The sequence below is a fragment of the Erpetoichthys calabaricus genome, chromosome 10 (genome assembly GCF_900747795.2).
Source record: "Erpetoichthys calabaricus chromosome 10, fErpCal1.3, whole genome shotgun sequence".
In the NCBI taxonomy this organism is placed as follows: Eukaryota; Metazoa; Chordata; class Cladistia; order Polypteriformes; family Polypteridae; genus Erpetoichthys; species Erpetoichthys calabaricus.
The window spans coordinates 7,461,324-7,488,359 of record NC_041403.2 but is presented as its reverse complement, the minus strand read 5'-3'; the positions used below and the strand labels follow the sequence as shown (position 1 = coordinate 7,488,359).

The window sequence follows — 27,036 nt, the reverse complement described above, 5'->3', positions numbered from 1 at the left end:
ATATATATATATATATATATATTGCATAGTTTACTGTCAAATAATGCAAAGAGTACGTGACATGTGTTTCGCCCTCATTTTGGGTTCATCAGGCGTACACACTTTACTGCTCTCCTCTCTGGCATCGAACCTTAGACATCAGCATCAGAGACGAAGCCCATTTACGTTGCGCCACGGCGTGTGGTTCGTTTATTGGACAGCCTCTAGATCGGAGTAATTACATTCATTGCATTCGTAGTCTGAGTCCTGACCTGAATTGCATGGGTGGTTACCTACCAGGTTACGCATGTGGTTGGTCTGCCATTCGGCAAACATCCACCACGGTGCCCTCTTCAGTTGCAAGAAGCAGATCATGAAATGTTGCATAGTTTACTGTCAAATAATGCAAAGAGTACGCGACATGTGTTTCGCCCTCATTTTGGGCTCATCAGGCGTACACACTCTACTGCTCCCCTCTTGGGGATCGAACTTCGGACGTCAGCATCAGAGACAAAGTCCCAATTACTCCGGACCTACAGGCTGTTAAATAAATGAACCACACGCCGTGGCGCAGCATAAAGGGGCTTCGTCTCTCGGTAGGTAACCACTCATACAATTCAGGTCGGGACTCAGACTACGAATGCAATGAATATATATATATATGGTTGAAATAGTTTACTGTCAAATAAAGGCAAAGAGTACACGACACGTGTTTCGCCCTCATTATGGGCTCATCAGGCGTACACACTCCACTGCACTCCCTCTCGGGAATCGAACCCGGACGTCAGCGGCAGAGGCGATGCCCGTAACGTTGCGCCACGGCGTGTGGTTCGTTTATTTGACAGCATGTAGATCGGGGTAATTACATTCACGGCATTCGAAGTCTGTGTCATATGGGTGGTTACCTACCAGGTAACGCTTGTGGTTGGCCAGCAATCTGCTAACATCCGCCACGGTGTCCTCAGTTTGTGAGGAGCAGATCATAGAATGGTTGAAATAGTTTACTGTCAAATAATGCAAAGAGTACATGACACGTGTTTCGCCCTCATTCTATATATATATATATATATATATATATATATATATATATATATATATATATATATATATATATATATATATATATATATATACAGTATATATGGAAGAGAAGGTCTGTGATACGGTTTGCATATTTGCAGTTAGAGATCCACAAAGGGAGAAAAAACGAATCACGTATCATAAAGTAGTTTTTATTCCTGAGCTTTCAACCCCTATCAGGGGTCTTCATCAGAGGATAATGCTTAGACTTACAAGAATCAAAGGCAATATATAGCAACACATTCAGTATGGAAGGGGGGGGGGTGGAGGTGACTAAGTCAGTATGATCAAGGGGGGGGGTTGTTTTTGTACAAAAAGCGCCAGAGAGTTGGCCGAGTCTTGGCTATCAGATGAAAACGCCATCAACAGACACTTGGACATAAACCCAGCATATGCCAACTTAAGACGGACATATAAACAATAATTAAACTATACAACACCCCCCCCCTTGATCATACTGACTTAGTCACCTCCACCCCCCCCCGAATGTGTTGCTATATATTGCCTTTGATTCTTGTAAGTCTAAGCATTATCCCCTGATGAAGACCCCTGATAGGGGTTGAAAGCTCAGGAATAAAAACTATTTTATGATACGTGATTCGTTTTTTCGCCCTTTGTGGATCTCTAACTGCAAATATATTTATATATATATATATATATATATATATATATATATATATATATATATATATATCCTCTTTAATAAAATCCCTGTGTGCGTCCAGGTGTCCATGTGTGTGTGTCTTCTAGTGAAGTGCACATGCGCGGGGCACGGTGCGATGCGTGATATTACTGTCAGAGAAAGTTAGAGGCGTTTTACGGAAATACAAACCAGTATTACTGCGAGAGGAAATTAAAGGTACACAATACAGTGACTCATATTACAGCCACATACAAGCCAGTATTACTGTCAGAGGAGATTAAAGGCATATTACCGACGCGCACGCCTGTATTAAAGCCAGAGAAAGATACGACCAACAAACATAATGAGGTCAAGGTCCCTTGCCGTTTAATATAGACTGTTCCTACTAATGTTTATGCACTACTGTTCTAGCGCCCATTATTGTAACGGGCTAAATGACTAGTATATATATATATATATATATATATATATATATATACACACTCGTGTTTAAGTTCTCCCACATATAAGTCAGGGCTTGATTTTAACGTATAATTTGTGGTATTTTATAATGTCAGTCATATACGCTGAATGCAGAAAACTCACACTATTGGTCCAAGAGATTACGATATGCTAGTACCCACCTGAGAGAGTCACCACAGAGCAGACGGCCTTTTGTTTTCTCTCTATTGTGCCTACGTTACCTCACAGTAATACCCAAACTATTCCAAAGCAACGTTTGCACTGTTTACAGTTTTTTGTATCTCACCCCCTCATAGCTCTTTATCATAAGAGCATCCCTTATCTACGAAGGAGTGTTCAATCAGAAGAAAACAGGAAGTTGGTTTTAAATTAAAAGTCATTGAAGTGGTGAACTGTGGTGGGCTGATGCCCTGCCCGGGGTTTGTTTCCTGCCCTGTGCCCTGTGTTGGCTGGGATTGGCTCCAGTAGACCCCCGTGACCCTGTGTTAGGATATAGCGAGTTGGATAATGGATGGATGGATGGATGAAGTGGTGAAAGAAATTGTTAACTGCGCTGCTGCAACAAAATTCGATGTGAATGAGAAACTGGTGAGAGATTGGAGGAGGCAAGAAGATGTGAAAAAAAAAATTAAGTGTCTCATTTTTGAACGGACGTACAAGTCGGGATCTGCTTTTATGATCGATTTTTCAGGTTTCAAGAGCCGACTTGTACCTGAGTATATATGGTATATATATATGTATAAGTTAATAAATAGCAATAAACGGTTACATATTTATTAAATTTATTAATTTATTTAATATTTTAAATATTAATATTAATACAGGGGTAGGCAAAAGTAGGTTTACAGTTTGTGAGCACGCTAAACATAGTTTATTTTTGCATCATTATTTATTTATTAATTATTGGTCTTATTATTATTATTTTTATTTTTATTATTATTATTAAAGTTTTCAAGCCTAACCTGCGTGTCTTTTTTCATATGAACAACAGTAAAGCTACTTTTGCCCACCCCTGTGCTTATCACATTGTGTTTGGCTGCGCTGCGCCTGGCGTTTAGGGCTCTGGGGTGCCCCCTTGTGGTCTCACCACCGATTTGCTTACAATACACACACAAGTGTGAAAGACGCTCTGCTGGCTTCCCAACATCAAATCTACACTTTTCTTGATGAGCCTGGTTCATTTATGTCAGAACACTAGTTCTGGATTTTTCTTCATTGTTCAATATCATCCAGCTTCACATACTGATTGAGAAACTGAAGATTTTGAATGTTTTAGCCCACTTATTATATTACAATACTAGCTGTGCTACCCGTCCTTGAAGTCTCAGTAAATAGTGAAGACCTCAGTGTTAATGTTCACAGTACACCATCTATCTATCTATCTATCTATCTATCTATCTATCTATCTATCTATCTATCTATCTATCTATCTATCTATCTATCTATCTATCTATCTATCTATCTATCTATCTATCCTGCCTACTACACTAAAATTGATATCTATCTATCTATCTATCTATCTAGCCTACTATACCAAAACCAATATCTATCTATCTATCTATCTATCTATCTATCTATCTATCTATCTATCTATCTATCCTGCCTACTACACTAAAATTGATATCTATCTATCTATCTATCTATCTATCTATCTATCTATCTATCTATCTATCTATCTATCTATCTATCTATCTATCTATCTAGCCTACTATACCAAAACCAATATCTATCTATCTATCTATCTATCTATCTATCTATTGGAATGTATTTTGTAATACATGCCATAATAAAAGGATATGTGTCTGCATATCCCTCTGGTTGCTGTTTCTGTATCATTCCAACAGATGGCGCATCCCAAACATTGGTATGAAATGGCAAGACAGCATCACAGACACAGAAGCCCTCAGATGGCCAGCATTCACACCACCCTGATGCAGTTCCAGCATGTAGTTGACATGCCAGATCACGACCTCCCTTAAAGGCTCCTGTATCATGAACTTCAACATGGAAAGCATTCTTATGGTGGTCCAAAAAAAAAAATCTGAAATTCTCACTAATGGCTTTCAACATCAATCATAGCACTTTGTCAGCATGCAGCTCTGGTCAGAGCATTCAGCTGTCCATCTGGGCACAGAGACCTGCCAGGGCTTCAAGACTGGCATGGCCAGTGGGCTCATAGTACTTAATGAAGATGGACAGGTGGGCAGCAGTGACTGGAGGATGACTCTGTGCGTGTAGCCTCCACCTACCCTGCTGGTCTGGTCCCTGAACTCGCTATATAACAATGGTTACCAGGAAGCCAGCTCTGACTTCACCCTCAAACGACGAGGAAGCCTCACCTAAATCCAGTGCCTCTTTGAACTCCGGTATGCAGGGGGCGCTCTGGTGGCCTGCACACAAGTAAAGGCTTTCTGCTCCTATAAAATAAAAAGAATAAAGGAGAACAACCGTTAACTTTAAAGAAGAGAACTGTGGAGAGCTAAAGTTCCCCCTACAGCTGCCCTGTTTTCGAGTTCTTCTCCTGGCACTTTAAGGAGTCCCCCCCAGTTTATTAAGCAGGGTCCCATGCCAGCCTTTAACTAGGGCCCAGTTGATTAATCACTTAACCTGAGTCCACCTTTGAAATTCATAAGGCAGCATGTGGCCCTTCAGCCAACCCAACAGGCACTGATGGGTGTGGAGGATAGATGGAGCGGTGGTCCGGTGTCTGAGCTTTTAGCATCGAGGACCTCCCTTATGCATTTTATATGCATTCATGTTTACAGGATGGCACAGTGGGTGGCAGTTTTGCCCCAGAAACCTGGGAATGATTGCCCACCTTTGTGAATTTTACATAAGAACAGAAGAAATTTGACAAACGAAAGGAAACCATGAAGTCCATCAGGCTCGTTTGTTTAACTAATGGCTAAGCTGTCCCAACATCTCATCATGTCTGTACGGACAAAAGTATAAAAGGAATTGTGAAGTCCTTACAGAGCACATTCAGCTTGAATGGCACTACTGTATATCATATAAACGTTAGTTGATTAGCCTCAGTGCCAATCAAAGTCCATATGGAACCCTCGGCAGTGGAGAGGGTCCGGAGTACACATCCCTTAAGTTACCAAAATGGGACCCCTTGATGTATGCAACACAGACATTTGGAGGGGGGATCCAGAACTCAACGGATCAATTTGTATAACGGCGGACATTAGGGGAGAAAGATCTGGAACACGCCTGTTGAGCTACATAAACAGTGTAGCACTTTCAGAAATATCAGACTGTGAGGCCATGGTGTCTCGGACATGTGCCCTTTGAGTTACCAGAAGTACGTATGGACCTCAGTGCAAAGACGGGGACAACATGGAGTACAAACAGCTAGGAGCCGAGAAAAGAAAACGAAAGGTGACTTGAGAATGAGACGGATGGTGAGGACCCTAAAAAAATCGCACTTCTCTTTGGGGCCAGGATGGCACTGAGCGCAGTTTAGAGTCACCATTCCTGATAATACATATGGGAAGAAATTCAGAGCAAAACCCAAACAGACATGGGGAGAACGTGCAAACTCAGCACAGGCTTCAACACAGCAGCCCAGACACTTTACAGCCATGGAGCTCATCTGATGAGGACGATAAAACAAATAATATGGGTTAAAAATCAGCAGGCACTGTGGTTCTCCTCGACTGATGACTGTGCGATTTCAGTGGAATTCCTCAGAACACTAGAAGTGCCGGGGCTGGTTGTAAATGACAAAGATGGCAGCCAGTGCAATAAAACTGAATGCCAGCCTCAGCCTTCAGTCACCGTCAGGGCACACGTCACCCTCTAGAGGAAGGTCTGCTATCTACAATGAAAATAGCAACACATCACAGTCCCCTCACCTTTCTTCTCCAGTGCTTCAATAATCTTCATCAACACTGCTGGTGCCTGATCTGGAAGAGCTGATGTCTCTGGGATGTCCGCCTGGGCCAAAGCTGCTGAGTAGGAGAAGAAAAAGAAAGTGACAGCACTGCAAGGATACGTTAACACCATTAAAAGGGGCACTTAGTGTCTGTCTTTGTAACTAATAGAGCGCCTTTCATATCTATCTATCTATCTATCTATCTATCTATCTATCTATCTATCTATCTATCTATCTATCTATCTATCTATCTATCTATCTATCTATCTATCATATAGTGCCTTTCACTATCTATCTATCTATCATATAGTGCCTTTCACTATCTATCTATCTATCTATCTATCTATCTATCTATCATATAGTGCCTTTCACTATCTATCTATCTATCATATAGTGCCTTTCACTATCTATCTAACATATAGTGCCTTTCACTATCTATCTATCTATCTATCTATCTATCTATCTATCTATCTATCTATCTATCTATCTATCTATCTATCTATCTATCTATCTATCATATAGTGCCTTTCACTATCTATCTATCTATCTATCTATCTATCATATAGTGCCTTTCACTATCTATCTATTTATCATATAGTGCCTTTCACTCTATCTATTGTACTATATAGTACATTTCTATCTATCTATCTATTTTATAGTGCCTTTCATATCTATTTATTCTATAGTGTTTTTCATATCTGTATATGTAATATAGTGTCTTTGCTATCTCTACACCTAATAATAAAGTTCTTTTCCTTTAGTTATGTCTAATATACTGTCATTTCTATATATTTATTTATCTGTTTATCCATAAAATTGCCTTTCCTATTTATTTGTTATGTAGCACCTTCCAAATTTGCCTATGTAGACAATATAATGGCTTTGTTATCTCTCTAATAATAAATAGCCTTTGGCACCAATATGTCTAATATAACAACAACAACAACATTTATTTATATAGCACATTTTCATACAAAAAGTAGCTCAAAGTGCTTTACATAATGAAGAAAAGAAAAATAAAACACAAAATAAGAAATTAAAATAAGACAACATTAGCTAACATAGAAAAGGAGTAAGGTCCGATGGCCAGGGTGGACAGAAAAAACAAACAAAAAAACTCCAGAAGGCTGGAGAAAAAAATAAAATATAGCCGTTTTCTATCTATCTATCTATCTATCTATCTATCTATCTATCTATCTATCTATCTATCTATCTATCTATCTATCTATCTATCTATCTATTATATAGTGCCTTCTATCTATCTATCTATCTATCTATCTATCTATCTATCTATCTATCTATCTATCTATCTATCTATCTATCTATCTATCTATCTATCTATCCTGCCTTTCCTTGCTCCTCAGACACTCCTATACTAATCTGCCTCCTCATCTCGAGCGGACAGACGGAGATTTCCTTTGGCGTACAGGTAGAGATGACAGCTTTTATTCCAACTTGTCACCTTGCCATTTCAGCGGGGACAGCACGAGCGAGTGAGGGTGTCGCCCTGAGCGGTTCCTCGCCGTGACACTATCTAATTAAATCTCTCCTTTACATTCGTTTTGTTTGGCCTGTTTCCTATCCATCTCTCAGTTACGTGTTATTATTTTTTGTTCTCATTTACAGTTTCGTAATTGTTCTCCTTTTTGCCATGTTAGCCCCGGCGTGTTATGAAGTAAATCAGCAGGGTGGACCACGAGTGTTATTTTCAACTCAGGTTCTACTATAAATGACGAGCTTTTACAGATAGAAGGTGCTAAAGTCCCCTCCTTTAACCGCCACCTTACCGTGGTGGAGGGGTTTGCGTGTCCCAATGATCCTAGGAGCTCTGTTGTCCGGGGCTTTATGCCCCTGGTAGGGCCACCCAAGGCAAACTGGTCCTAGGTGAGGGATGAGACAAAGAGCGGTTAAACAAACCTCCTATGATGGAAAACAATTTTGGACGGCGCTTTCCCTCGCCCGGACGCGGGTCACCGGGGCCCCACTCTGGAGCCAGGCCTGGAGGTGGGGCTCGATGGCGAGCGCCTGGTGGCCGGGCCTGCACCCATGGGGCTCGGCCGGGCACAGCCCGAAGAGGCAACGTGGGTCCCCCTTCCCATGGGCTCACCACCTATGGGAGGGGCCAAGGAGGTCGGGTGCAGTGTGAGTTGGGTGGTGGCCGAAGGCGGGGACCTTGGCGGTCCGATCCTCAGCTACAGAAGGTGGCTCTTGAGACGTGGAATGTCACCTCTCTGAAGGGGAAGGAGCCTGAGCTAGTGCGCGAGGTCGAGAGGTTCCGGCTAGATATAGTCGGGCTCACCTCGACGCACAGCTTGGACTCTGGAACCAATCTCCTTGAGAGGGGCTGGACTCTGTATCACTCTGGAGTTGCCCCCGGTGAGAGGCGCCGAGCGGGTGTGGGTATACTTATTGCCCCCCGACTTGGAGCCTGTACATTGGGGTTTACCCTGGTGGACGAGAAGGATGCCGTCAAGCTGAAGAAGGAGTCCTACAGGACCCTTTTGTCCTGTGGGACCCTGGAGGCAGCTGATAGGTACTGGCAGGCCAAGCGGAATGCGGCTTCGGTGGTCGCTGAGGCAAAAACTCGGGCGTGGGAGGAGTTTGGGGAGGCCATGGAGAACGACTTTCGGACGGCTTCGAGGAGATTCTGGTCCACCATCCGGCGTCTCAGGAGTGGGAAGCAGTGCAGCATCAACACTGTATATGGTGGGGATGGTGCGCTGCTGACCTCGACTCGGGACGTTGTGGGTCGGTGGGGGGAGTACTTCGAAGACCTCCTCAATCCCAATAACATGCCTTCCAATGAGGAAGCAGAGCCTGGGGACTCAGAGGTGGGCTCCCCCATCTCTGGGACTGAGGTCACCGAGGTGGTCAAAAAACTCCTTGGTGGCAGGGCCCCGGGGGGTGGATGAGATACGCCCGGAGTTCCTCAAGGCTCTGGATGTTGTAGGACTGTCTTGGCTGACACGCCTCTACAACATCGCATGGACATCAGGGACAGTGCCTCTGGATTGGCAGACCGGGGTGGTGGTCCCCCTCTTTAAGAAGGGGGACCGGAGGGTGTGTTCCAACTACAGAGGGATCACACTCCTCAGCCTCCCTGGAAAAGTCTATTCAGGGGTCCTGGAGAGGAGGGTCCATCGGATAGTCGAGCCTCGGATTCAGGAGGAACAGTGTGGTTTTCGTCCTGGTCGCGAAACAGTGGACCAGCTCTACACCCTTAGCAGGGTCCTGGAGGGTGCATGGGAGTTCGCCCAACCAGTCTACATGTGTTTTGTGGACTTGGAAAAGGCATTCGACCGTGTCCCTTGGGGAATCCTGTGGGGGGTACTCCGAGAGTATGGGGTACCGGCCCCCCTGATAAGGGCTGTTCGGTCCCTGTACGATCGGTGCCAGAGCTTGGTCCGCATTGCCGGCAGTAAGTCGAACCCGTTCCCAGTGAGAGTTGGACTCCGCCAGGGCTGCCCTTTGTCACCGATTCTGTTCATAACTTTTATGGATAGAATTTCTAGGCGCAGCCAGGGCGTTGAGGGGGACCGGTTTGGTGGGCTCAGGATTGGGTCACTGCTTTTTGCAGATGATGTTGTCCTGTTTGCTTCATCAGGCCGTGATCTTCAGCTCTCTCTGGAACGGTTCGCAGCCGAGTGTGAAGTGGCTGGGATGAGAATCAGCACCTCCAAATCCGAGACCATGGTCCTCAGCCGGAAAAGGGTGGAGTGCCCTCTCAGGGTTGGTAGCGAGATCCTGCCCCAAGTGGAGGAGTTCAAGTATCTCGGGGTCTTGTTCACGAGTGAGGGAAGAATGGAGCGTGAGATCGGCAGGCGGATCGGTGCGGCATCCACAGTAATGCGGGCGCTGCATCGGTCTGTCGTGGTGAAAAAGGAGCTGAGCCACAAGGCGAAGCTCTCAATTTACCAGTCGATCTATGTTCCTACCCTCACCTATGGTCATGAGCTATGGGTAGTGACCGAAAGAACGAGATCGCGAATACAAGTGGCTGAAATGAGTTTCCTCCGCAGGGTGTCTGGGCTCTCCCTTAAAGATAGGGTGAGAAGCTCAGTCATCCGGGAGGGGCTCAGAGTAGAGCCGCTGCTCCTCCGCATCGAGAGGAGTCAGATGAGGTGGCTCGGGCATCTGATCAGGATGCCTCCTGGACGCCTCCCTGGTGAGGTGTTCCGGGCACGTCCAACCGGGAGGAGGCCCCGGGGAAGACCCAGGACACGCTGGAGGGAGTATGTCTCTCAACTGGCCTGGGAACGCCTTGGGATTCTCCCGGAAGAGCTTTAAGAAGTGGCCGGGGAGAGGGAAGTGTGGGCATCTCTGCTCAAGCTGCTGCCCCTGCGACCCGACCTCGGATAAGCGGGAGACAATGGATGGATGGATGGATGGATGGAGGTGCTAAAGGGGACATTTCACCATTATACTGTAACGCCGCGACATAGAACAATTTATACGAACTTTCGGTATTTGTCTATTTTTAATGCTTGCCCGGGCACAGACTGGCAGAGGTGGCACTTGTCCCCGTGTTGGTTGTTTTGTCCTTGCGGTATTCTGTCTTTGTTCCCGCATCCCGACGACTTTTGTGTTTCGTTAATAGTCGTTTGAAAATTTTTATGAGTGTGCACGGTAGGCGGGTGCCAGTGTATCCTGCCATGGACTGGTGCCCCAGCTAGGGCAGGCACCGCGAAAAAGCAGGGAGCTCTTGTCGAGCAGTTCGTTGAGATCACAAGCCAGTTTAGGATTCCATTTTCTTAGCTGCTATTCGAAGTGAGGTTCTCATTTAAAGTAAAGAAGAACGAAGTGTCGAAGTCCACTAATTAGTGATGGCGCTGGAGAGTAGTGACGTGTTAAGAACTTCACTGAACTCCTGGCACGTCAAATTAAAGACCAAACAAACCTACCATCCTTGAACTGAAGTAAGCGCACTAGAAGAGGAACAGAAGGACCGATCTTCTAATATGCCGGAGTCCCAATTTCTGTTTGCTGAAATAACCGATCATGTCGCACCGTAAACATGCAGCAGAGGGCGCCAGCGGACAGATTTTGCTCCGCTCATGCAGAGCCCGACTGGCACGGCGCGCTTTGTGCCATCAGTTTGCTGAGAGACGATTTTCGTGATGTGGACTAACTGCTGCAGTGGAGTTCAACAAAATTAGAGCCAAGAGATTAAACACGACGATTCGTGACGGACAGGCTGTCCAGGAACGGTGCCCTATAAAGGATGAAACGACCAACTCAAGGACAGACAGACCATCAGATCTTTTTAGATAATGCAAATGTAGTTGAAATGATATTTGAGGACGACATCACCCTGGATAATTCTTAACCCTTGCACATATTCCACCTGTCCATTACCTTCAAATTCTTTATCTAGTGGGGCATCACCATGCTCTGTAACTATCTCTGGACAGGACACCATCCACTGCACCCCAACTTCTAACTTGGGATTAATTGACTGTCACCACTCGGTCTGTTAGTCTGAGGTTAATGGGGTGAGCCTTCTATGGTGACACTATAGTTGTCACTTGAGCTCAGGGAATCCACAGTTGGCATGATAGCTATGGCAGTTGTTCTTCATTCTCTATTTTGAAATTCCAATAGCAACTGGCACGGCCCATGCAGATTTAAATCTCGATACATTTTGAGCCTGGGAGGATGCAGGACTTTACAACACAAATGAACGAAATGGACTGAACACGGGTTCAAATAATGAGTGATGGCAACAGTACCCACTCTGTGTTGATTAATGGCTTTCACTTATATGAGAGAAGCGGCACGGTGGCGCAGTGGGTAGTGCTGCTGCCTCGCAGTTGGGAGACCTGGGGACCCGGGTTCACTTCCCGGGTCCTCCCTGCGTGGAGTTTGCATGTTCTCCCCGTGTCTGCGTGGGTTTCCTCCAGGCGCTCCGGTTTCCTCCCACAGTCCAAAGACATGGTGGATTGGTGATTCTAAATTGGTGTGTTTGTGTGTGTCCTGCGGTGGGTTGGCACCCTGCCCGGGATTGGTTCCTGCCTTGTGCCCTGTGTTGGCTGGGATTAGCTCCAGCAGACCCCCGTGACCCTGTGTTCGGATTCAGTGGGTTGGAAAATGGATGAATGGATGGACTTATTGTGAGACAATGAAATGCTGTTTTTCTCCCCTCTACTGGCCAAACTAAGGTACAACAGCTTGGATAGATAGATAGATAGAAAGATAGATAGAAAGGCGCTATATGATAGATAGATAGATAGAAAGGCGCTATATGATAGATAGATAGATAGATAGATAGATAGATAGATACTTTATTAATCCCAAGGGGAAATTCACTTGGAGATCAAGACAACCTACCTAGGATCACCCTTTGTTGGTCCAGATTTCCTCTATGATCAGAATCTCCATGCCCAACTGTTAGATGGTGCATCACAAACATTTGTAGTACTGCATTTTATTACTATGAATGTTTGTGATGTGCCATCTGTTGGAATGACAAATGCAATGCATTCTATTACTACATGCATAATAAAATACCTTCCAACAGATGGTGCAGTGCAAACGTTAATGCTGAGATCTACATTGGTTATTTAAATTTCAACCCATCTTAGATGGGTAGCACAGCTAGTATGTATATATAAATATTGTGGTGGTCGGCTGGGCATTGTGCCCAGTCGCCATGCCTGGATGGACCAGGAGAGAGACTGTGCCTTCCCAGGACCATGAAAGGGTAGCCGCTCCACCTGGTATGGGGTCCATGGGGTTCGAGCATAGAAGCTCAACCCTATCAGGGCCCATGGACGCTGCCAGGGGGTGCCTGGACGATTGTGTGGCCTTGGACGTCAAAACTTCTGCCACACTCGAAGAAATACTGGGTACACCTGGAGGGCTTCCAGGTGCTCAGGTGACACTTCCGCCACACCAGGAAGTGCAGCAGGAAGTTAATCATGGAGCACCTGGAGCACATCTGGGTGGACATAGAAGGGGTCATCAGCTGCAGTCGGGAGGAAGAAGACAGAGCTCGGTGGAGAGGAGTGGAGACCCCTGAAGAGGGTGTGTGGTGTAGGGGCACTGTGTGCTGTGTGAAAATAGTTAATAGTTGAGTGAATAAACGTGCGCTTTTTGTAGACATCCAGGTATCTGTCTGTCTGTGTCCAAGGCTGGCTTCCACAATATTTATATATTGTGGCAGATGACCGGGGACCTTGCCCCACCGGGATGCCTGGAACAAGGAAGGACCAGGGGCCTCATGTATAAACAGTGTGTATGCACAGAAATGTTGCGTACGAACGTTTCCACGCTCAAATCATGACGTATAAAACCTAAACTTGGCGTAAAGCCAGGCACATTTCCATGGTAACTCATACCTTGGCGTATGCAATTTCTCCACTCGGTTTTGCAGACTGGCGGCACCCAGCGTCAAAGCAGTGCTACTGTTCCTGTGTGGTCACCCTTTTTTTCTTAGATTCACATTCCTGACACGGCTTTATAAATACACTGAAACTAACTGCATATTGTTTATTAGTGTAATGCATCTGATTGTAATTAACCTGCAGCAATATAATGGTCCAGGGAATAGCCATAGTATTCCAAATACCATAACTGCTTTAGCGTTGTAACTCTCACTGCATCTTCTTCTTCTTTCAGCTGCTCCCATTAAGGGTTGCCACAGCAGATCATCTTTTTCCATATTACTCTCACTGCACCACTCGGAGTATTTATATCACTGTATCTGAGTGGGGAATCACAGCAGCAGCCGATCGGAAAGAGAATTATCGGTACACAGCATGAAGCAGATGCTGACTCAGCCACGGCAAAATGCTTCAGAGTCTTTCCTGTATGGACGTCGCAGTTTAGAAACAGTTTCATCCCAAGAACTATAAACACACTAAATCAGTCCATCAAGTGCTCCTTGTAGAACAGTCTGTACTTATAAGTACAATCACCTCACTGTAAACTTGCACTACAGTTATAATATTACACAACCTGCGCCACTTTATGAAGCGCATATTTACATGTGATGACGATATCATTTTTAAGATGAAATGCAGCAAAATATGTTGCTTATAGTATACAGATAAAACTTTAACTTCATTTAAATAATCTGTATTGTTAATAATTAAACATGTGAGGACACGGTGCCGCAGCGCTAGCTAGTTCAATGATAGTTCCTGCCTTGCATTGTATTCTTGCTGGTGCTGACGCGACACTGGAAAGATAGACAGATATAATAATTAAACACGTACTACGAAGATATTTCAATGTTCCTTAAAAGTTTTGAAGAATCGGCGTTCTAAGCTTACAGATGGCTTCACGTCTATTATAGAGCTGATTGTGTGGCGATTGAGTATTTGGAGAAAGAAAAGTAAGGACAGGAATTGGAGTTTAGTACGTTTGAAAGAGACAGTACTGCTGTGATAAATTATTTCATCGAAGGTCGCGTACGGCGCAGCAAGCCTCTTGCGTGAGATATGAACAATCACTGCGCCACCGTGTTCCCATGTTTAATAACATGCTTTGACTCCTATCATCATGAAAAAGATATCACGTATACATCTCAGTATTTTAATTATTCAGAGAGCTGCAATATCACGAATGTAATGGATTATGTGTCCTGTCGGGGAAAGAGAAAGCCCGTTTAAAAAGCAGGTAGTGATTCACACACAGAGCACATAGAAGATCAAATACAGAACAAAGCATTTAACATGCCACTTTAGTTACAATGGGATTTCAGAAACTAGTAAATTAAACGATTTTAAGATGAAGTTTATGATGTTCTACTTTAATGGCAAAATAAACTATGTGATTAAAGTGGAAATTTCGAGATTAAAGTTGACATTTCGTGCTTTTTTCACGCTGTGTGCCTATTTTTTTTGTCTGTACCCTAATAAGCTTTCATATGACACTCAGACGGTGGGCTACGACTTGCCTTTTCACGGCGACTTTGATATGTGATTTCTTTTTTATTTCGGGCACTGTGCGACTTTGTGAATTTGATCTTTCGAGTTTCTCCGACACTCTGTCACTCGATCAACTTCCTTTTGTTGATTATCCCACTGTTTAAACCAACAAATAGTACGTTTTTCCTTTGCCTCCACTTGGTATTCGCTGAAATTCTTATATTTTCCCCTGTTCCTTTCCCATTGTCTTTTCACAGAAGGCTGAGCTTAAGGGCTATTTATATGATTTTAGGAGGACCAGGCCCCTCATGGACCCCGTGATCATCAGAGGTGACTGTGTGCAGAGGGTGCAGACCTATAAATACCTAGGAGTGCAGCTGGACGATAAATTGGACTGGACTGCCAATACTGATTCTCTGTGCAAGAAAGGACAGAGCCGCCTGTACTTCCTTAGAAGACTGGCATCCTTCAACATCTGCAGTAAGATGCTGCAGATGTTCTATCAGATGGTTGTGGCGAGTGCCCTCTTCTACGCAGTGGTGTGCTGGGGAGGCAGCATTAAGAAGAAGGATGCCTCACGCCTGGACAAACTGGTGAGGAAGGCAGGCTCTATTGTTGGCATAGAGCTGGACAGTTTAACATCTGTGGCAGAGCGAAGGGCGCTCAGCAGGCTCCTATCAATTATGGAGAATCCACTGCATCCATTAAACAGTGTCATCTCCAGACAGAGGAGCAGTTTCAGCGATAGACTGCTGTCACTGTCCTGCTCCACTGACAGACTGAGAAGATCATTCCTCCCCCAAACTATGCGACTCTTCAATTCCACCAGAGGGGGTAAACGTTGAACATTATTCAAGTTATTGTCTGTTTTTTTTTTTACCTGCATTTTTTATTACTCTTTAATTTAATATTTTTGCTGCTGGAATATGTGAATTTCCCCTTGGGATTAATAAAGTATCTATCTATCTATCTATCTATTGATTTGCATATTCAAAGTGGCGTAATTCTGGGAGGAGTTGGGGCGGGACAGAAGGCGCGTGCACGTGCGTTACTTTTCACGCTGATCAGGATTTATGTAGCGGAAGAACGTGGAAGTTTGCATACGTACAGATTCCTGCATCTGCATTTTTCTGTGCATACGCACATTCTCGCTTTTGTGCTTGCGCCATGTTATAGTGTGAGTTCTACGCACGGCGTTATACAGGAGAGGGGCAATATATTCCCCTGGACGTGAGATGGCAGCACCCCTGGATTCCATCAGTGCCACGGATACAGAGCTGGCAATGTGAATGAGGAAGGCCCCGCCTCCCTGCTCTCGGCCCACAACCACTCTCTTGGATTTGCATAAATACATCGGTACCACAGGCAAACTACGCAAAATCAAAGTTCAAGAAAATGATAGAAAACAACCAGAAAAAGCAGACAGACATACAGACAGAACGCGGGTGGACCATGAAATTTTTAAAACCGTTTCTTAGAGAGCACCTATGGGCCAAGGGTAACCTACATTCCAAATTTCAAGTCCCATGTCCTCAAGGTTCCGGAGATTTTGTGATGAGTTAGTCAGTGATATTTGGCTTTTATATATACAGGGTGGTCCAGATATAATTATGCAATTATTGCATTGCATTGCATTAAAAGCTGCATAATTAGATCAGGACCACCCTATATATACTGTATCTATCTATAGTCTCACATGTGCACTTGGGCTCAAAAACCTGCACATTCCCACCAGACCAGGGTTTGGTTTGCTGCTGCCCTCTAACTTATTCTCCAGCACACAAACTCTTAGCATAAAGTCACTTCCTCTTCCAGTCCTCCAGATCCCACCTCCATCTGATGTCATTTCCGGTCCCAGAATTCCACCGACCCATTACATCACTTCCTGTCTATCTGATATACAGTATATATATGTTACCCGTGTTCTGTTTGTCCTCAGTTCTGATTTGAACTCACATCTGTAAGGACTTTGTTCTTGTGTCCTCTTTTATAATAAACGTATTATAAACTGCTTGAAAAATTAAAGACACTTTGAAAACACATCAGATCTCAATGGGAAAAACAATCCTGCTGGATATCTCGACTGATATATTGCTGTGTTAGGAACGAAAGGATCGCAGCCACATTGTTTGATGGAAATGACAATGATCAACCACCAGAGGGCTGAATTCAAAGACACCCCGAAAATCACAGGGAAAAAATGAGGTGGCAGGCGAGTCCATTTTGCCCAAATTTCATTGCAGCAACTCCAAATCGTACTCAGTAGTTTGTATGCTCCAAGGCCTGACAATGTCCTAATGAGATGATGGTGATGGTGTCCTGGGGGATCTCCTCCCAGCTCTGTACCAGGGTATCACTGAGCTCCTGGACAGGCTGAGCCGTCGGATGGACCCAAACATAATGTTCCACCCAGAGGTGTTCTATTGGATTGAGGTGGTGCTTGTCAGTGGGGAGGCCAGTCAATGGTATCAATTCCTTCATCCTCGTGCCACAAGAGGCCAGGCATTGTCGTGCACCAGGAGGAATCCAGGACCATCCGCACCAGCATAGGGTCTGACAATGGGTTCAAGGATTTCATCCCGATACCTAATGGCAGTCGAGGTGCCCACTGTTGTCTAGCCTGTAGAGGTCTGTGTGTCCCTCCATGGATATGCCTCCCCAGACTGACCATCACTGACCCACCACCAAACCGGGCATGCTGAACGATGTCACAGGCAGCATAACATTCTCCACGGCTTCTCCAGATCCTTTCACGTCTGTCACATGTGCTCTGGGTGAAACCGCTCTCATCTGTGAAAAGCATAGGGCGCCAGTGGTGAACCTGCCAATTCTGGTATTCTATGACAAATGCCAATCGAGCTCCACAGTGCCCACTAGAGGATGTCGGGCCCTCAGGCCACCCTCATGAAGTCTGTTTCTGATTGTTTCCTCAGAGACACTCACACCAGTGGCCGGCCTACCATGCTGGAGGTCATTTTGGAGGCTCTGCCAGTGCTCATTCTGTTCCTCCTTGCCCAAAGGAGCAGATACCGGTGGGTCCTGCTGATGGGTTAAGGACCTTCTACGAGGGGCCCTGTCCAGCTCTCCTTGAGTAACTGCCTGTCTCCTGGAATCTCCTCCATGCCCTTGAGACTGTGCTGGGAGACACAGCAAACCTTCTGGCAATGCCACATATTGATGTGCCATCCTGGAGAAGTTGGACTACCTGTGCCAGCGGTGTAGGGTCCAGGTATGGCCTCATGCCACCAGTAGTGATGCTGACTGTAGCCAAATGCAAAACAGATGAGGAGGGAAAAATGTCAGTGGCCTCCCTCCAGCTGTTAAATCATTCATTCCTGTTTTGGGGGTCGTCTCATTGTTGCCCCTCTAGTGCACCAAAGCAGCTGAAACTGATGAACAAGCCCCTCTGCTACTTGACCGACCAGATCAATAGCCCACATGTATGTATTTATGTACGTATTTGAAACTCAGTTTCTGACATGAGAGCAATCTTGCCAAGATCATCTCTTTCTCTTTGGACCAGGGTGCACATAAAAGCAGTGAGTTTCCTTGTGGCTTAATGGTAAAGTGACTGGATTGTTAACCACAAGTGTGATGGCTGAAACCCCTCAGCAGGTCACTTCAGCTGCCCAAATCCAAATGTTTGTCATCTTCATCCCTGCAACACAGCACCTTTGGGATGGTATCTACTTTGGAAAGGTGCCTTATGGTGTAAAGTGTGTCCATTTCTGTGTCCTAAGAACGCGGCTTCCTCTTCTTCCAAAGGTTCACCTACAGTGGTCAGATGTCCCCATGTGGGGTCTCGTTTGAGAAACATTGACTCTTGTCTTGCTGCTGCAGAGCCCTGAACATGAAGCCCTCATCGGTAGGCACTCTATGAGATCAGAGTGCCCTCTAGTGGGTGAGCTTGGTATGCCACTCGTGGAAGGCCTAAAAACAAACATTTCTTTATTCCGTACCCCCAAAAAAACGAATGTGAAGAAGCACGTGAGTGAAGGCAAATGGAGAAAATCTAAAACGTCACTCATCCGTCTTCTGCTGTGGGAAAAAAGACTGTAACAAATCCCGACAGGCATCTGAGAAAGAACATCGGAGTCCCTGCCAAGAAGATCAAGCGGCACTAACTGCCAGACACGGCCGCCGCTCTACACAGCAATATTTTGCCTTTCTGGAAAAAATTAAATTCCTGAATTCGGAATGTCTTGGCACATCTGCTATGGGAACAAAACACACAGGTGGAGCTTCTCAGTCCAAAGTCTCAAAGTCCCCTCGACATGCCAGTGATTTGCCACTTTCACTCCTTTAACTGGTCCAGCTACCCAGTTTGTCTCCTAACCAACTCCCTCCATTTTACCAGTGACTCCCAGTTTGTTCCTGTCCCCATTGTCTCACAGCTCATTTGTTCACCCAGCTTATTCCATTTCACAATCTTCCCATTTTATTTACCAAGTCCCAGTGGGGACCCCAAGTCCTCACTGTCCCCTGTTCTATCACTTATTCCCAATCTGCCTACAGCCCTTGGTGTCCCCATTTCAGCCAATAACTTCCAGCCTGTCCCCCATTATCATTCTCATTTCAGCCACCATCTCCTAATTTGTCCCCATTTCTGTCCTCACACTCTTTTTCTCTGTCACTGTCCCTCATTGAGCCAATGACACAAGTCCAGTCCATAAGGTGCCAGCCGTTGTGTCTAACTTCCAGTTTGTCCCCACTGCTCCCCTTTAATCCGCAGACTCCTAGGTTTTAACCTGCACACACTTTCCAAAGTTCAGCCCCTTGACCCCCCCTCCCAATGTCTCTCCAATTTTATTTATTTGTCCCTCTCTGTGCCCCCATGATTCACCCCATTGCCAGTTCAGGTACTGCCCACCCTTTTGCATCTGCCAAGCTCAGATCATGTCCACCTCAGACAGCTGAGACCTGCTGCTCCTGTCTGTCAAACTGTAGAGAAGTGCACCCCACCCAAGCTGCCCCCCCCCCCCACTGAAGTCCGTGACTCAAACCACATTGCACTCCCCACTTTCAGGCCAGCAGCAGGTCGGTGAGAGGGGGAGCCGAGTGGCGCACAGCCAAAGACGAGCCAGAGACCCCGGGTTCAGGCAAAGTTCACAGAAAAAGTCCCACTAAGCGAATAATCAAAAGCAGTTGGAAGGAAAAAGCGAGCCGAGGTCTGCCGAGAACAGCGCGCCAGGCTGGGGGGACGCTGGAATATGTGAACAGCCACCCCACACCCACTGGCGTCTGTTTTTTTTAAATTTAATGACATGGTGCTGAAGAGGACGCCATCCAGACACACGACTGCAAAGCACTTCTGCTCACGCGAGCCTCCTCAAATAGGAGCACATCCAGAGCAGGGCCTGTAGGAGCTGCTGGCCTCAGGCAACCAGTGGTCCTCTCCCTTGGCTCTGCTTATGACAGATACTCTCTCCTTCCTCCAGAGGGAGCCCTTACTGCCCGTCTTTATTAGGAGTCTCTGTTGGTCCTCCCGTTGGTGGGCTCTGCCTTTGAGCTCTCATTCTTCTGTTTCCTCCTCTACTTATTCTTCCCTTCGGGGGAGCTCTCAGTTGGTCTCCATATCAAATAGTCTTCCTCAGTACTGACCCTAACTCTAATCCTTCTACTCTACCTCTTGCAGTTTGGGGTGGGGGGCTGTTTGTCTCTCGTTTGCTTTCTTTTGTAAGTACTTCTTCACCTCAAGGTGGCACTCTTGTTCTCATTTTATTTAGTTGTCCTCCAGGGGGAGCACTACTGCAATCATGTGCTCTTTATATCAAGTAGTCTTCTTCAGTGTTGACCTAACCCTAACTCCTATCCCCCCTTCCTCCCCACACTGTAACTCTAGGGGGAGCCGTTTCTCTCTCATTTGCTCTCACTTGTAAGAACTCCTCCTCCTCAAGATGGCAGACTTATTCTCTTTTTCACATTTTTTTCTCCAAACTGCTCCATGAGAAGATGTCAGCCCTCTCACTCATTTTCATTGGTGAACAAACTCAGTCTTCTGACACTCCTACTTTCTTCACGGTCGTCCCTCTCTCACTCTCTCACTCTCTCTCTCTCTCTCTCTCTCTGTGTAGTGCACAATCACCACACCTCCACCAGGTGGCCCCCTCATTCACATGTTTTCTCATTTTCTCTAGAAGGTCAGCAAACACCACTCACCAGTGTGCTGCCTGTGTATTCCCTATAGGGGGTGCTCTATCTCTATCTCTATCTCTATCTCTCACTTCTTCCATTCAGTGCTCTTCTTTACACTTGTTTTAATAATAATAATAATAATAATAATTCTTTACATTTATATAGCACTCTTCTCACAAATCAAAGCGCTTTATAAACTCAACACAAGGAGGACCTGAGACACAAACCCACGTTCTCTTAATGCGAGGCAGGCTCTCTCTCTCACACTCTCTCTCTCTCCTCCTCTTCTCACTCTCACTCTTGTTCGCTCTTATTCTCTTTCTCTCACACTCTCTTTCTCTCTCACTCTATCTTTCTCTCTCTCACTCTCTCTCTCACTCTCACTCTTTCTCTCTCACTCTCGCTCTCTTTCACTCTCTCTCCCTCTCTCTCACTCTCACTTGCTCTCACTCTCTCTCTCTCGTTTGCTCTTATTCTCTTTCTCTCACACTCTCTCTCTCACTCTCTTTCACTCTCTCTCCCTCTTGCTCTCACTCTCTCTCTCACACTCTTTCACTCTCTCTCCCTCTTGCTCTCACTCTCTCCCATTCACTCTTATTCTCTTTCTCTCACACTGTTTCTCTCTCACTCTATCTTGCTCTCTCTCTCTCACTCTCTCTCACTCTCTCTCACTCTCTCTCTCTCATTCACTGATATCTCTTTCTCTCTCACTCTCACTCTCTCGTTCTCTCTCTCTCTTTCACCCTCTCTCACTCTCACTTGCTCTCACTCTCTCTCGTTTGCTCTTATTCTCTTTCTCTCACTCTCCCTCACTCTCACTCTCACTCTCTCTCTCTCATTCACTCTTATTCTCTTTCTTTCTCTCTCGCTCTCTCTCACTCTCTCTCACTCTCTCTCTCTCACTCTCACTTGCTCTCACTCTCTCTCTTTCACTCTTATTCTCGTTCTCTCTCACTCTATCTGTCTCTCTCTCTCTCTCTCTCTTCTTGCTTGGCTTTCTCTCCTGCACAGTCTCTAGTCTTCCTGCAGGGGGCGCTCTGTCTCACTCATTTACTGTAATATAAATTGAGCCATGTCAAATATAAACTGTGGCCCCTCTATGAATTTTAGACACTTGGCTGACATTCTGAAGGTTGGGGTATCCCGTGAAGCATCAAGCAGTGTGAGGAAATGACACACGATCAATAATCAAGGAATCTGATTTGGGTATGTGTAGGCTACAGTATGAAAGGCACTATATGAGTCAATTGTGGGAGGTAAATTGCTCTGTTGCGCCTTCAGCTGATAATATTTGTGATGTGGCATTGTGTGCCCAGGACCCCGAAATCCCCAACTCCTCATTCTGTCTTAACCTTCATGCCAGCGTCACCCATTTCCGACCCCGGCCAGCCACAAATGGCACTCAGCTCCTCCCTGTGGTCCTCTAACCCGCTTGCTTTCTGATTCCATGGAAACCCACAGATGTTCCGCTGCTGCCACCCCTCCCATGATGTCACTGCTGGGCGGTGGGCCACCACCCGGACTGCCTCTGATTCCCACACAGTCGAGGGAGCCGCCCTAGTTGGTGCCATCTGGGTCCCATTAGTGTGGGCAGTGGCATGGCAGAGACAGCAGCCGCTGAGGTTTTGAGGTATACTGGGCACTTCTTAAGCCCAAAGAGCTGAGGCAGGGTGGGGCTGTAAACAAGTGGGCCATCCATGACCTTTGACCTACCACAGAGGACTTGACAGCATGCTGGAAATAACTCAGCTACTCCACTTGTTGGGCCTTGCCCTTCAGGATGCCAAGCTCTCTGTGGCTGTGCCCCACGCTTCTGCTCCGTCCCATCAGCCACTGACAAACCTGGCAAAAGATGATTCAGGTAGCCTCTGAACTTGGTGGGGTACAGAGAAAAAAGCTTCAGTGTAATGGGGGGTGGTGGTTTAAGGGCAGTGACACTCATGTGTGGCACCTTTATGGGAGATGCCAAGTGAATAAAGTGAAAATACAGACTCAAAGTAGAAAGAAAGACCTAGACTTGTAGCATTTCAAGCAGGTGCCAGCCTTGGCAGTGCCAGACACCCAACACACCCATCCATTTTCTTCACCCACTTGTCCACCGAGGAGACAGCTAGGAGGGCATCCTCCTGTGGCAGCCCTGAGAATTAATATTAGAAGGTCACTGCTGGCAGCTCCATGACTTACTGAACCTGCTTAACCTGATTGAGGGTCATGGGCATGATTGGGCAAAAGGCAGGAACCAAACCTGGATGGACTACCAGTCCATTACAGGGCACAAACCTTTCTCTGTACCAATTTAGAATCACCAGTTAACCTAAACCCTAACTCAGATGACAGGAGAACATGCAGACTACACAAAGAAGACAACTGGTGAGATTTGAACCCAACTTGTAAGAGCTGTGACAAAGCAATGCCAACCTGTGTGCCTTCCTGTCATCCAGTGTAATCTCCTTCTATGTTTAACACATCGGGTGTGCCACTAGTCATTGAATATTTGACTTTAAATGTAAAGTTTAAAATACTGCCCTCTGTCAAGTTGGCATCATGGTGGTGCAGTGCTTGGCATTGCTTTCTCACAATGCCAGTGACTCTAATTCAAATCCCGGGTTGGTCACTGTTTGTGTGGAGTTTGAATGTTCTCCAGGTGTTCATGCAGTTTCCCATCCAAGACCACCCAAAGATACATAATGGTGGGCTGAATGGCAACTTCAGATGGTCTTGGTGGGAATTTCTACCCTGGCACACTATCCAGAATGAAATCTGCCTTACAGTCACAATGCCAGGATTGGCACCTGTTCCCCTTAAATCCTCAGCTGGCTTTTCAGGTTAGAAAACTGAGGAATGGACAGAAGGATATTCTAGCATTTTCTCTGCAGACCACTTAGGCACCACAATTATTTCTTCTTCAGTTCATTACAACAATTTATGTATTTCTTGTGTAGCCCAAAATCACACCAGGAATGCCTTAACAGACTTTAACAGGCCCTGTTTTTTGAGAGCCCCCCCCCCCCCCCTCACCCCAACCCCAGCCTTGAATCTCCCCCCCCAAAAAAAAAACTTATAGGGGGAAAAAAAGGCCATTTGGGGAGAGACCCCATTATTCATTCTGCACACTCCCCCTCTCGCATTTGTTCTCACCAGCGGCCCCTAGGGGTAGCTCTTGCTCACTTGTTCCCTGTAACGATCTCCCTCATCCTTCCTTAAGGGGGCGCTCGCCTCATCCCCTTATAGGAGCTTATCGGGACAGGCTGCACCCTGTTGGCCCTGCTTTTCGAGTTTGGGGGCTTGAAGTTGGATGGCAGTGACATTAAGGAAGATCCCTTTACATCCATAGAGTGAAATTGAAATGGATAAAAAAAGAGAAGGTGGGAGAGAAGAGGTTTTTTTTGGTGTGTGTGTGTGTGTGTGTGTGTGTGGCGGGGGAGGGGGGGTGTTGTATTAAAGGCCGATGTGGTGGCACAATGGGTAACACTATTCCCTGGCATCAGATCCCAGGCCCTGTTGTCATCTGTGTGAACTCTCCATGTCCTTCCTATGTTTGTTTGGGTACTCCAGATTGGCACCCGTAGGCCAAAGATGTGCATATTTGGCTAACTGGCACTGTCTGTGCCTGGGTGTGTGCAGTGGATGGTGCCCTCTCCAGAGTTGGCTTATGCATGTGCCAGTGCTATTGGGATAGGCATGACTTGGCATAAGTAGGCTTAATGATGAACATTATATTAATGTCAACCATCACACACATGTTTCATGTTATATTACTGAAGCACCACTCCATGCCAGGCTCCTGCCTACAGATACGGTGGATTCGGTGAGGATTCAGACCCCTTCACTCTCTGAAAACTTTACTGTGTTGTAGATTTAGTATTACACAAGCTGTGCTACCCATCTAAGACGGGGTGAATTCTAAATAATCAACGCAGACCTCAGTGGTAACGTTTGCAGTGCACCATCTGTTGGAATGTAGTTTGTAATGTATGTAGTAAATGCATGCATTGCATTTGCCATTCCAACAGATGGCGCATCACAAACATTCCTACTGGCTTGCCCATTAAAGGCAGCATAGGTTCCACTAAAGTGGATGCCTGGGAAATAAAAAACACACAGACACAAAGTATACCCTCATGGGCCAAATTATTAGGAACACCTGCTGATCCATTCAATTATCTCATCAGCCAGTCATGTGACAGCAGCACAGGAGCTTCAGTTCATGTTCACTTCAAACATCAGAATAGTGGAAAAAAAAAAGGGGGATCTGAGTGATTTGGACGGTGGGTGCCATGTTTGAGCATTTCTGGAACTGCTGATCTTCTGGGATTTGTCACATACAACAGTCTCTAAACTTTACTCAGAATGGAGTGAAATCACAAAAAAAATATCCAATGTGGATGGAAGCGGCTTGTTGAAGAGGGAGGTCAGGGGAGAATGGCCAGACTGGGTCAAGCGGACAGAAAGGCTCCAGTAACTCAGATGACCACTCAGTCCAACTGCGGGGAACAAAAAATCATCTCAGAATTCACAACACGTCACGTCTTGAGCCGGACGGGCTAAACAGCAGAATATCATGTCAGGTTTCCACTCCTGTCAGCCAAGGATAGAACGCTGAGGCTGCAGTGGGCATCAACATTGGACAGTTGAAGACTGGAAAAACGTAGCCTGGTCTGATGGATCTCCATTTCTGCGGAGGCACACAGATGGTAGGGTGATAATGTGGCACCACCAACATGAGTCCATGCAGCCTCTGGTGGTGGTGCTGCTGCGGTGGTATAATGGTGTGGGGTATATTTTCTTGACATACTTTGTGCTTATTAATCCCAACCAATCATCACTTGAATGCTGTGACCTCTCTGAGTATTGTTTCTGCCCACATGCATCCCTTCACTGCCACAATTCACCCATCTTCTATAATGGCTACTTCCACACTGGGGATGCACAGGGTCACAAAGCAACAATCGTCTCCTACTGGTATCATGAACCTGACAATGAGTTCAGTGGCCTTGCAAGTCACCAGATCTGAGCTCAACAGAACATCGCTGAGATGGGGTAGAATCGGAGATGGATATGCAGCTGAAAGTCTACAGAGGTTGTATGATGCAGTCGTGCCAACATGGATCACAATCTGAAAAGAATGTTTCCAACATGTTGTGGAATCTGTGCCATAAGAACTGAGGCTGTTTTGAAAGCACAAGGACGTCCCACCCAGTATTAGGATGGCGGTCCTATAAAATTTTGTCATTAAGAGAAACTCATAATGTCTCACAAGGGAGAGGATCACTGTCAACCCCTGCTTTGTATAGATCATGCCCTTTAAAAATAGGTTTCTTTATTACATGAAAAGATAAAAAAAGATATGACAAAGGGTTCAAAAGAGTCAAAAATAATAATTAAAAAAAGACTTTCCTAAAAGGCAGTCCAAAGCAAATGATAATCCAAACAGAACAAAAATGTAAGAGAATCCTGGAAATTTAGAGGAAGAAGGTTGAAAGTCAATAAATTTAAAGAAATTTTTAAAAAAGAGCAAAATACAGTGGACTCTTCGTGTCTGCAGGTTCTGCATCAGTGAATTCAACAAACTGCAGATCGAGAATATTCGAAAAAAAAAAAAGGATTCCAGAAAGAAAACGTGAATTTGCCTCACGACGAGCACCATGTTGACTCCGCACGAATGAAGGGATGAGCTCGGGTAACGGTGACTGTGAATCAACCACGCATAGCGGTAAGGCAACTAATGAAGGCTTAAGACTTTGGTAAAAGTTATCGGAGCCCTCACACCTCTTGGAGTGCCCTACATTTGTGCACGTTGCTCCTTTCCTTCCTTTCACTGTGCAATTATACAAAACACTAATTTTGCTTAAAATTCTGAAAAGATGTTTCATCTTTAACTTTATGCCTTTTGAGGATCCGTTCGTCTTCTATTCCCTTTCTATTCATTGTAACTGAAATTGTGAGCAGGGTGCCCAAACTTTTGCATGGCATTGTAAAGAGCAGAC

General features: G+C 45.6%; 1 protein-coding gene across 2 annotated transcripts in view; it reads right to left on the bottom strand.

Annotated features, from left to right (window-relative positions):
• The window catches only part of pik3r3b (phosphoinositide-3-kinase, regulatory subunit 3b (gamma)), a 172,619-nt gene that overhangs the window by 122,291 nt on the left and 23,292 nt on the right, over positions 1–27,036 (bottom strand). The window contains exons 2-3 of one of the 2 annotated variants that reach the window (XM_028810807.2): positions 6,025–6,120; positions 4,504–4,581 (exon numbers count right to left, since the gene is read on the bottom strand). In XM_028810807.2, coding sequence (XP_028666640.1) covers positions 4,504–4,581; positions 6,025–6,120 — 174 coding nt within the window. The remainder of the gene's footprint in view (positions 1–4,503; positions 4,582–6,024; positions 6,121–27,036) is intronic. The other variant, XM_028810808.2, reaches the window with a different exon arrangement.